Source organism: Corylus avellana, chromosome 2 (assembly GCF_965113065.1).
Source record: "Corylus avellana chromosome 2, dhCorAvel1.hap1.2, whole genome shotgun sequence".
NCBI classification, from domain to species: domain Eukaryota; kingdom Viridiplantae; phylum Streptophyta; class Magnoliopsida; order Fagales; family Betulaceae; genus Corylus; species Corylus avellana.
Genome location: NC_142491.1, coordinates 35,995,207 through 36,006,041, shown reverse-complemented (window position 1 = coordinate 36,006,041; position 10,835 = coordinate 35,995,207). Strand labels below are relative to the sequence as shown.

At 36.4% G+C, this 10,835-nt stretch overlaps 1 protein-coding gene across 2 annotated transcripts; it reads right to left on the bottom strand.

Moving 5' to 3' along the window:
* Nucleotides 1–434: 434 nt before the first annotated feature.
* Nucleotides 435–10,054, bottom strand: LOC132183032 (Transducin/WD40 repeat-like superfamily protein). Of its 2 annotated transcripts, XM_059596426.2 has the most exons (17): nt 8,981–10,044; nt 8,483–8,555; nt 8,011–8,280; nt 7,814–7,893; nt 6,574–7,695; nt 6,026–6,167; nt 4,707–4,952; nt 4,336–4,630; nt 3,619–3,740; nt 2,972–3,091; nt 2,589–2,720; nt 2,369–2,491; nt 2,000–2,110; nt 1,768–1,914; nt 1,575–1,700; nt 813–929; nt 435–700 (listed from the first exon to the last, which is right to left on the bottom strand). In XM_059596426.2, exons 1-17 carry the CDS (start codon nt 9,766–9,768, stop codon nt 683–685), a joined length of 4,032 nt encoding a protein of 1,343 aa, XP_059452409.2. In that variant the 5' UTR covers nt 9,769–10,044; the 3' UTR covers nt 435–682. The 2 variants fall into 2 exon arrangements, with proteins under 2 accessions (XP_059452409.2, XP_059452417.2); XM_059596434.2 differs by lacking the exons at nt 435–700; nt 813–929; nt 1,575–1,700; ... (1 more) ...; nt 2,000–2,110; nt 2,369–2,491 and having other exon boundaries at nt 2,595–2,720; nt 2,972–3,096; nt 8,981–10,054.
* Between the last annotated feature and the right edge of the window lie 781 nt (nt 10,055–10,835).

The window sequence follows — 10,835 nt, the reverse complement described above, 5'->3', positions numbered from 1 at the left end:
CAAAAGGTATGATATTTCAAATTTTTAAAAGATGTTTTGAAAATTTGAGGGCATAATTACAAAATTGACGGAAAATTACGTGCGGTAATGTTTACCCAAATAAGAGAGGAGGGAAAGAGATATGAGCACTAGTTCAAAACAAGAAAGATTTGAGTTGAGGCAGATTCTGCAAGACTGCAAGCGGATTTCCAATTTTACCATTTGGGAATGATTTGGGAGAGAGTATATATAGCTCTATGGGAGTCTTCTTCCAAGATGATTGCTCTCTAAGCCTGGAGCCAACTTCTAAAAGACGGCCAAAAATACTGCTTCGGCCTCGCCAACAACGAGGTCTACAGCCTACAGGGGAACCGCCGATGGTCGAATCTTGATAGCCCCTACATGTTGCAGAAGAGATGGCAATGTTCTTGCGGATGGTGATGTTGGAATTGAGCTTGAGGAAGTTGTTGGTACATAATATTACAGATAACGTTTCTTTGATATACACGTTTGAAAACTGACATTCTCTTGAAAGATGAAACTAGTATAAGTACAGTGATCGATTATACAATAGTTCTATCCCTCTTTGAGACATACATTTCACAATATATTGTGCTCTGAATAAATCAAAACTCGCCCTTCTCTGCAGCATACATTTATTGGTAGTTGATGATACCCAAATTTCCAAGTTTCAAATCTTCTGCTACAAGGGGATCCAGCCCTGTTGATTTTGGGGATTAATTGGTAGGTTAGGGTAAAAATCATTATGAATTAAAAAAAAATAAAAAATAGAGTAAAGTAGCTTAAAAGGTAGATGCTTTGAATGTGCAAACCTTGATTATCCCCGACTCCGTGCCACACAGTAGCATGTCATTGGCAGTGAGGAGGCTTTTTATCCGGCTGCCTGCTGAAATCCTCCCCAATTTCTGCTGTGTCCCTCTCAACCAGATCTTTTTTTTTTTTTCACAAAGTACGTCAAAATTCAATGAGATGTTGGTAGCTTTCGAAATTCATTTCGTCTTAGTTATGTATTAATGACACCACTTTTTATTAATCATTTAGAATATTTATATGTTGAAATATATACATGTGAAGGTGAAAGTTAAGTCGTCCCACATTGTGTAATAGTCACTAATGTGAGTGATTAATACAATATATAAAATTGGATCTAAACCCATAAGTTAAGTGGTCTCTCAATATATTATGTTAACATCTCATTAGAACAGTTCTCATGTCTATCTCACCGACATTAGAACTGTAGTTCTTAAGTGGGTCATCCAATGAATCCTACACTTCTCTGTACTTTAGAAGCAGTAATAGAACTACATAAAGACCAAGAGCTCCCCTTGGTTTTCAAATTTTCTTTCATACTTTATTATTAAGTTAAATATATATGTATTTTTAGCCTTAAAAACTAAGCTTAGCTCCTATCAAAATTAAATTTGACCCCTCATTTATATTTTAGCCCCTTCGAATGAGAAATCCTGGTTCTGTAAATTAGAAGGTAATACCATTGGTCATTCCACATGGCAGTCACATTTAATATTGTAAATTCTGTCAATTATAGTCTGCTTTTGAGAGAATAAATCAGTTACCTGAATGTTGTTTGTTGATGAGCTGCAGTTTAGGTATATGAAGTCTTCCACTACTCCCATTGCTAGCACATTGTCTCCTTTGCCTATTGCTATTGACATTTGGGGTTTGCCAGGTCTTCTCCATTCCTACATTATTTGACCATTCAGTGGAAGGCTCTTTCATAGTATATATGTATACAGTTCTTGTTCTTACCTTGAAGCTTGAACCTTCAACAGTTACGCTTGCACAATAAAGCCAATCTTTGTATGCCACAATTGAACTGATGGGCTTGTGTTGCCTCTTCCAGCTCTTTGCTGGTGCTTTGATTTCTTGCTCCCGGTTGTTTGTTATAGAAAACTCCTACGAAGAGTTCCACACCACGTATGTTTCAGTTAGTGCATGAATTTCTAACAAGCATGCATGACCCTTAAACTAACTTACTAACCTGTATGCTTGAATTTGTGCAGCCTACGTAGATCTTCTCCTGAAACACCCTCATACACTTCACATTTTGGCTCCTGCAAATATCTTTGACTGTTCTTGATGCGTCAAGTACCTGTTGAAAGAAAAAACTTTGTGTAGTTAAATGGTCATCTTAAAATTTATTTGCAATGGGAATTTTTGTTTCTGTTCTTTTTCCACTTCTGAAAGTCAATTGGAAGTTTTCATGTTCTTCTTATATAGCTTCACTATATTGAACTTTTTGAGCTTCATTGTGTGTGTTGTATGTGCACACACACGTCTGTCCTGAATATTTAGTCATTATAATCCTCATCATTCTACTACTAATTCTACAGTCACTTTCTTTTGTTACCTTCAACCCATGGCCATGGGTAAGTACAAAAATCATTTTGCCATATGCGTCTAACTGTTGAATTGGTTCCTTCATTGGTATTACTTCAACGCACTCCAATTTCCTATGGAGCATTTGCCAAACCTGTAGAAGGTGCAGTTTGAATGATATTTTGTTCAATTTTCTGCAATCCATTCCGGGGAAGAAAGAAAGAGGTCACTGCAAGAGAACTTTACCATACCCTAATAGTTTTATCGTTGGAGCCACTTAAAAGGCTATCTCCTGGTTCATAAAGTGAAAAACATGTCACTGCCTTTTGGTGCTCCTTCACGTCCCCTACAAGTATGGCTGATTGCCCCCTGATGTCCCACACCTATTCAGTGTAACAGATGTCATTATTACATTTAATACTATACATCAGATATCTTTCATTTTGATTTCCCACACATTGTGGTAGTAGGGACCTTGTTTCAAGCGAGTGTTGCTTAACATTAGCTAGCTTTAGAAGGATATCTTTTGGCAGCTTCTTGATCAAGAAGCAATGTGCTTATGCTTTTAGTGTACAACTGTAACATAAGAGAGGCAATGATCTTCATATCTGAAGTAGGTAACATATTTTCTTACCTTAATTGAACCATCTGAGTATCCACTATAAAGCAGTCCCTTGTAGTAGATGAGGGCACATACAGCTCCACTGCCTTTAAGACCCACCTCCAGGATTTGTGTGTGAACACAAGAAATACGCTGCTCTTGCAATTGTGATGAATTTGGCAAGAAAGTGAATCAACATCCATTGCTGATGGTCAATATTATATATATTATCATTTACAAATATATTTACAAATATATTTAGGACTTATTATGATAGGGCCTCTCTCTCTTAGGCTAATCATTCAAAATGTAAAACACAAATTGGCCATGTTTGGTGGATGCATTTTGAGTTGGATATCTTATAAATGTTCTCTTAGTTGCCTCTGCTTGACGATTTGTTTTCACTGTAGTATTTAAGCAGTAAGCACATCATGTATATTTCATTTACAAAAATATCATTCAATGCTATCAATTGTTGCCTTTGTTGGCTAAAATGTTTCTGCTTGTCTTTTTTTTCTTCTTAGAAGCAACATATCGGGGAAAAATTTAATTTTTGAAGCAAGAGATTGATTGTTAGGTTGATTCTTAGATAGAAGAAGAAGAAGAAGAAGCAGGAGGAGGAGAAAAAGAAGGGCCTAAATGGAATAATTCTGCAACTTGGAGTGTGCTCGAGTACTCACTGATTTGTTGGGCAGGTAATAATCAGCCACTTTATGTAATTCCTCTGCCATCCAGCTTATGTTTGAAAGGCGTCTTAGCGACTCCCTTACTCCTTCTGAAGAATAAATGAGTTTTTGCATCCCTGCAAAAGGAAATTCATCTAAGATTGTGTTGGAAAAATTGCATTCTCTACCATTATCTTATTGAGGGGCATGTGTCCTTGAAATCAATTGTTGCAGAGTTTTTGATGGCTATTTAGTTACGAAAGCTTAATTCTATTTAGTCTTTGACATGTATTTTCATTTAAGGGGGCATTTGGACAAATGGGCTAAAATTGTTCCAATTTGACTTTCAAAGCATATGAGGTAAAACTCTCTCATTTGGTACATGGAATCTCATAGAACAATAGGACTGTTCCTATAGGGAAGAGCAAAATGTAAATATATCTACTTTCCGTTTGATGTGGAATATAATTCCATGTATAATGCTGAATATGCTCAAAGCAAGTGCTATAAAGATCAATGTTATAGTTTTTTGTATGAGAAACACAACAAAGTAAGTTCCATGAATTGTCCTAATACCATTAACCGAGTGAATACCTATCAATGATCATTTTTATAACCACTATAGTGGGTACCACAGGAAAGACTTGCATATGTAACAGGATTCAATCTCTTTTGTTTTATGTTATTGTAAAGTGGTTATTACATATAGATAAATTATTGTGAGGGCATTACCTTTGCCAGAAGCATAGTTATAGACGCACAAACATGCTAGAAGCCTGTCTTCAAGCTCCAATCCAGGATGCAAAAATTGCTCAATCCCACTTAGTAAGATCTCACATGCAGAATGTCTAAAGCTATCTGGGCTCTTTGTTATTTCACATCCAAGCCACGCAATAGTTGTTAGACAAGCCCTAGATACCTTCCTTATATTGCTTTTTAGCCCCTTTTCTAAAGCATAGAAGAGAGGATTCCCAATGTTAATGATGCTTCTGTTCATCCTGCTGCACCATGAGTCTGTGAAAGCATCCTGCAAATCCATCGAATTTTCTTTGTTGGTATATGTGATATCTATAAAAACCAATATATATTTCCTTACAGCTCACCTGTAGGCTTTTATCCGACCAGGTAAAGTTTTTTATCATGTTCCGGTGACACGGAGAGGTTAAACCTGCCTTTTTAACCAACCATGCTGTTGTATATGGTTCCCCTGTCCAAGCATACGTTCCACCAAGATTTGATAGGATGAATGCAGATAATAGCTGCATATCAGAGTTTTCTTCAAATTCTAGATACTTCAGAAGGACCTTCATAGCTTCTTCTCTGAACACTCTTCTGTCAGATGAATTATCCTGCACATATTCATCGCCTAACCATGTTAACTAAAGCTTCCTTTGGAGGCTTAAAGTCTAAATTGACTAATTTAAATCTCAGAAAAAAGTTGAATTTAATCACTCAATCCTAATCTTATGGCCTATCATATCTGTCTGAATTCCAGAATAGATATAATGTGTTTCTTAAAAAGAAACTAGACAAGCTTTTAAAAATTGGTTGAGTTTTGATTAGTTAGATCCCTTTGTTGAGAACTCATAACAAATTCAGTCCAAAATCCCCTGGACATCTGTGGTGAATGAAATTCCTTAATAATAGAATCCCACAGCCCGCCTGTCTTGAAACAACCATTCCTTTGAGCTTACCTTGAAGAAATATATTGTACTATATGAAAACAAAACTTCAAGAATACAATATGACAGGAGCCAGTCCCACAGACCCTTATAGCAACAAGCAAGGCTACAAGAGAAGCACATTACAAACCCCCAAGCCCGAGCAAGAACAAGAGGCTATCTATTGTAAAAATATTTCCTGAGAGATCCCAAGACTCCACCAGCCATCTATTTAAGGAAGAACGCTGGACCCTGTATAAAGACTGATTTTTCCTTGAATATATATGAAAAAAATGCACATTCTATCTGTCTTCAACATCTGCCTAAATTCTTACATTTTGCTTGTTTAAATATAACTTTTAAAATAGGACGGTATCATATTTGGAAACACTGCTGTGAAAAATGAAAAGAAGAAGAGAAAAATGGCCAATCTGTAGCGCTTAGAGGTTATTCTAACTTCTTAGCTTTCTTATAGCACCAAATTTTTGGTCTCCAAGATCAACTCTATGTCTTGGGAGGGAACCAGTTTAATAGAGGGTGTAAGAGCAATACATATATGCTATAGCTGGCTGCAGTTCTATAGAACTGTAATGCTTGTGCCCTTCGATCCTACCTTGGTCAGTTGGCAACTATAACTACTGAGTGCAAGGTAATAAGACAATATATTATGTGCAGTCGTTAACTACCTGGTTCCATATTCGGTTCTGATTTTACTATCTAAGCCTTAATGGCAGCTATGACCTAAATGATCATAAAATTACCGTTGTGTCCAATTGAAGCAGTAAATTTGCTGCCAAAAGTTGGTAGTCGGGTTGCAAGTGTTGGATACAGTCCATTAGTTTGTGCATAATATCGGTGCTTCCTTCTTTTTGTATTTTCTGCAACAAGCTAATGGCATATGACCTGACAGAATTGAAAAATAAATGTCAGAAGACCTTCATAGGGCTAGGATTGTGGAAAGACTAGACCAAATAACTCTACCAGTTAATCCTTACAAATGGATGAGATGAAAGATTCTCTATGACATGCATGTAAGTAGACTCACTGGTTCAGTGAAAGAATTATGCTCACATATATATATATGAAGGGGTTAATCTATGCGAAACTCTCCTCTGTCAGCAAGACATCAATCATTGGACCAACTTTTAGTTTCTCCGAAATTTAGGAGATTACATTCAAGTATGGAGTAAAAAGCACTCGTCACTCCATACCAAACTTTTTATACATACAGTAACTGCATAGCTCTCTAAAAACTATATTTAAATAGGAAATAGCATGTAGAATAATGATTTTGAAGTATTTTTTGTACCTTGGTACGCGAAGGACCTCATGAAAATACTCGAGTGCTATGAACTGGGCCCACTTCTCGTTACTTTGTAGTAGATGAATAAACGGAGCCACAGGAGTAGATTGGGATATATATTTTCTGCATTGCCCATCAAATTGCATGCACTTTACAAGTATAGTGGCCAAAGAGATAAACTCATCCAGATTATTAGTTCTTGCTACATCTAGGAGCCTGCAAAGAACATGGGGAGAATTGATTGCAGCCAAGTGCTTGTTATTCATGGTTTGGTCAAATGCAGTTACTAACACTTCAATAATCATAAGTGATGCTCCAGGAGGTGTCAGCAGATCTGATGCTGTCCTACCCTTGTAACTGTCTGAAGTGCACACAACCTCCACTAGTGCTGGTAAGATTTCTAATGCCTTAATTTCTGCAGGAGATGGATTTATTAGATAGATTAGAATTGCAGCCTCATGCACATTTTGCTTCAGAGCCCTTGCCAAATCACACAACTGTAAGCCTTTTTTCTTGATGTCTTCGATGAATGACTTGTTTGCTGAAATGATTGTTGTCAATGTAGACACCGATGTCCTAATTACTCTTTCCTCTTTGGAAGTTGATATATCTGAAAGCAGCTGATCCAGAATTACTTCCTTTAACATAGCATATTTTATTTCAGTTTTGTAGTTTAACATTTTGTAAATTTTAGTAACTTCTACTGCAAAATCTTCGTCACTTTTTCCCAATCCTTCTGCAAAACACAGCTCTGAAATTGTCGTTTCAAGTATTCCCAATAGTTCACTTGTGGAATCTTTTTGAGAATGTGAACAAACTTTATTAAATTTTCTCCAGCTTCTTGAGTTCTGTAGATTTCTTGCAGCATTTCCTTGGTGATCGGTCAGGGCGATCCTACATTTCTGCAGAGATGTAGAAGATGCTATATGATTAAAGAGCTGGAATTTTTCTGGCTTTAATGTCCTCTGAGTTGATTCATTCTTTACATGGTGATTCCAAAGGGTATTTGAATTTTCATCTCTATCTTGCAAAATGGCTATACTTAATTTGCCAGGGGCTTCAATGGCCGGCATTTTCTGAGGAGTGCATGGATCTGGGTCTGATGTGGAGCAAGGAGCCTGCATCTTCCTGTACAGATTAATGCAATGACTTTAATAAAATAGTTATAGTTCTGATGTCAGTTTATGGATTAGTGGACTTAGGAATCATAAAGAAAGTGGTATATTGTTGCAATTGTGGACTAAACTGATCACAAATTTCTGGCGGTGGATCATCAGCATTTGTTGTTGGAATTCTCATTGAGCATTTTGTGTCATTCATATCTACCTGATTCATAAAGAGACGAGTGAGCCTCAACAATACAAGAAAGAGACATGCTTATTGTAGTTTTCTTCTCAACAACAGAATCCTTGGCCAATATTGTAATGTCTTTGGAGCAATTACCTCCATGTCACTGCCAGACTGAGAATCATTGTAGCATGAATCTTCTGAAGTTGGCGTATCTGACTGGGATTCCTTCAGCAAATCCTGTAGGCATCTGATACTTGAATTTCTTTTGAGCTCTCCACTGTGAACTTGAAATTTTGACAGTTGATCCAATGATCTACCCACTTTCCTATGATCTTCAAATTCGGGAACTTCAGAGGCTGCCTTAGGTTTCTCTAGCATTTCATCTATTATATCTTGAGGATCAAGTGGATGCACCTTCTCATACTACATTCAGTTTCATATCATACCAATTAAACAAACAAAACTATTTTTAGTAACTGCAAATTACACATAACCATGTCAGTATAGGTAATTCTGAAACTTAATTTTAGTACTGGATATCTGCAGAGAACATATGAGCAATTTACAAATACCCAGAAGCCCCTAAAATAATGCAATAGTACTGGTGAAGTAAATCAAGGCTTACATTATTATAATTCTCCAAGCTGTGTCCATGCTCAGTTGAAATTGAAGATTCAGTGCTAGTGGGTATTATATGCCTGCTCATCAGTAATGAATAATTATGAGATATTGCAGAAAGCCATTTGGGCTACAAGGCCCATATGTTAAAAAAGTAATTAAATGATTAAATTGATCATTTTCTTTCAGTTTAAGAATTTAGGATAAGTAATGATCTAACATGGTATTTGAACAAAGATTCTGAGATCAAACCTTGTCTCTTACATTTACCTCTCATTTCGATTAAACATTCTTTCTTATCGGCTTAAGCTTTTGGATATAGTGGTAATTTAACACCATATTCATTAGAAAATTGCTTATTTTATGCTAAATCTAACTACTTTCCTTGTTTGCAGTGATTCAGATTAATTCTTAGATACAAGGAACTTTCAAATGTCAAGTTGCAGTTATTGATTGTATTTGGTTTTCCTGTAAATGTTATGATGAATGCAAGGGAAAAACTTACTTATAACATTCTGATTCATTGTCAGGGGATGAACCATCTCTGCTACCACAAAGCCGCAGAGGAGTCTCTCCATAAAACATGACCTGATAATATATTAACCAGTCTTTGTATCTCCTTGCCATCTGCCTCATTGCTTCACTGTACTCGTCCTCTACAGACTCCACCAGATGTGTAGATGCAAAGCTTCTCCTTCCAATTTTTTCCTTCTTTTCATGCACAGTACTTGAAGGAAAAAGACTTTCACAAAGTTCTGGTGCAAATTCCGTTCGAACAAGTTTTGGAGACACCAACAGGGCTTGGACAAAATGCAGTGCAGCCTGCCACTCATCCTGTTGGAGGTTCCTTACTACTGAGAGGTAAAAGTAGGAGCAACACACCAAATAACGGTTTGGAATTCCGGCGGTGAATTCTTGCTCATCAAGCAATGCTGGGACCTGAAGCATTCGCTCTGAATTCCTCAGCCTCTCAGCTCTCTCTTCTAGCCATTTTGTTTTGATTGCAGTTTCAATGCTGTCAATGCCCCAGTAAAAATTTGCTAGCACCGATTGCTCAGCGAATTCGAAGAATTCCTGCTTCTGATATTTCAGCTTTGAGATGCATCTCTGTTTTAGAGAACTCCTGGCCTCACCATTTGATAAGAGTTCACTGATGTACTTATTGATTGAAACAACGAGTACCCGTATGGATTTTTGGTCTGATCTCTCATAATCATGGGATGAAACCATTGAAGAAGAAGAAGAGGAAGAAGAAGAAGAAGAAGAGATGGGAACCATTGATCTAGTAGACATGTTGATTTCTTGAGGAATAATAAGTGTACTTTATGTAGTGCCCAGTAGGAGACTTGCAGAGTTGTAGATGTCTGGAACAATTTCCCGTGACCATTCCAGCCAAATCTCTAAACTTCAGTGGCCCCTCTCAGCTACAGACAAAAAACTGACCGTTGCTTCCATCAATGGAGGGAAAGAGGAGAAAGAAAACAAACATGCTTATCTTTTTTCTTTTTCTTTTTATGAGAAAATAAGTCTTATCATATGATCACTTCAGTGCTTTTTGCGCTTCCTGATAATTACGCTTACAGTTTAGGAAAATAGTCTTTGAAGTTTCTGGCTTATTATAAGCTATGTTCATCTATAGATGTGACCCATTTACTCTACTAGGTGAACTGCCATTTACTCTTTCTTTCTTTTATGTTCTATTTGTTTTTCCCATCAAATAATTATTTAACTTGCATGTATGCGTGGCAAAAGAAACTGTATTTTTATCCTTAATTAGGCATACTCTACTGATAATTTGCATGTGTTGTTAATTGTTCTTGATATTTTATTTCCGAATAATTTTTTGTTTTTATTTTCATGTAAATCTCTTGTTGTATTTAAATTATATATATATATTCTTTGGCCGGATATGTACATGGTTCTCAAATTGGCCTCTTTTGGTCTTGTTTCAATTTTCTTTGAAGCTATTTTGGAAGTATTACATGGCGTAGTTGTTTTTATTCTTCCTGACCATGACTTATCAGAACAAAATTCATCATGAATTGGACCATCTCATCTAACATTCTCTATTACCATTTATTTTCTCTTCCTACATCATTTGGATGTGGATTTTACATCCATGTTACGTGCTTCCCAAGTCAGTGAAAACATGCAAGTCAAACCCAAAGTATTTGGCATTGGAATTTAGAAGGACTGCACTAGACCAATTAATTGTTTTACTTTGTTTTATCTTTATTATTTGTCTTAGGGTTTGATTGGATTTGCAATTTCAAAACATGTGATTTAAAAGTGTTTAATAAAATTACAGTTTAGCTTTTAAAATCGTACGTTTTCCCTTACCTACGATTTAAAAATGCAAA

Coding starts and splice junctions, on each gene's coding strand:
- LOC132183032 (XM_059596426.2), bottom strand. CDS start 9,768: ATGTCTACTAGATCAATGGTTCCCATCTCTTCTTCTTCTTCTTCTTCC. Junction 4,953..6,025: donor TGCTTCAATTGGACACAACG/GTAATTTTATGA, acceptor GAATATGTGCAG/GATAATTCATCTGACAGAAG. Junction 3,741..4,335: donor TAACTATGCTTCTGGCAAAG/GTAATGCCCTCA, acceptor TTCCTTTTGCAG/GGATGCAAAAACTCATTTAT.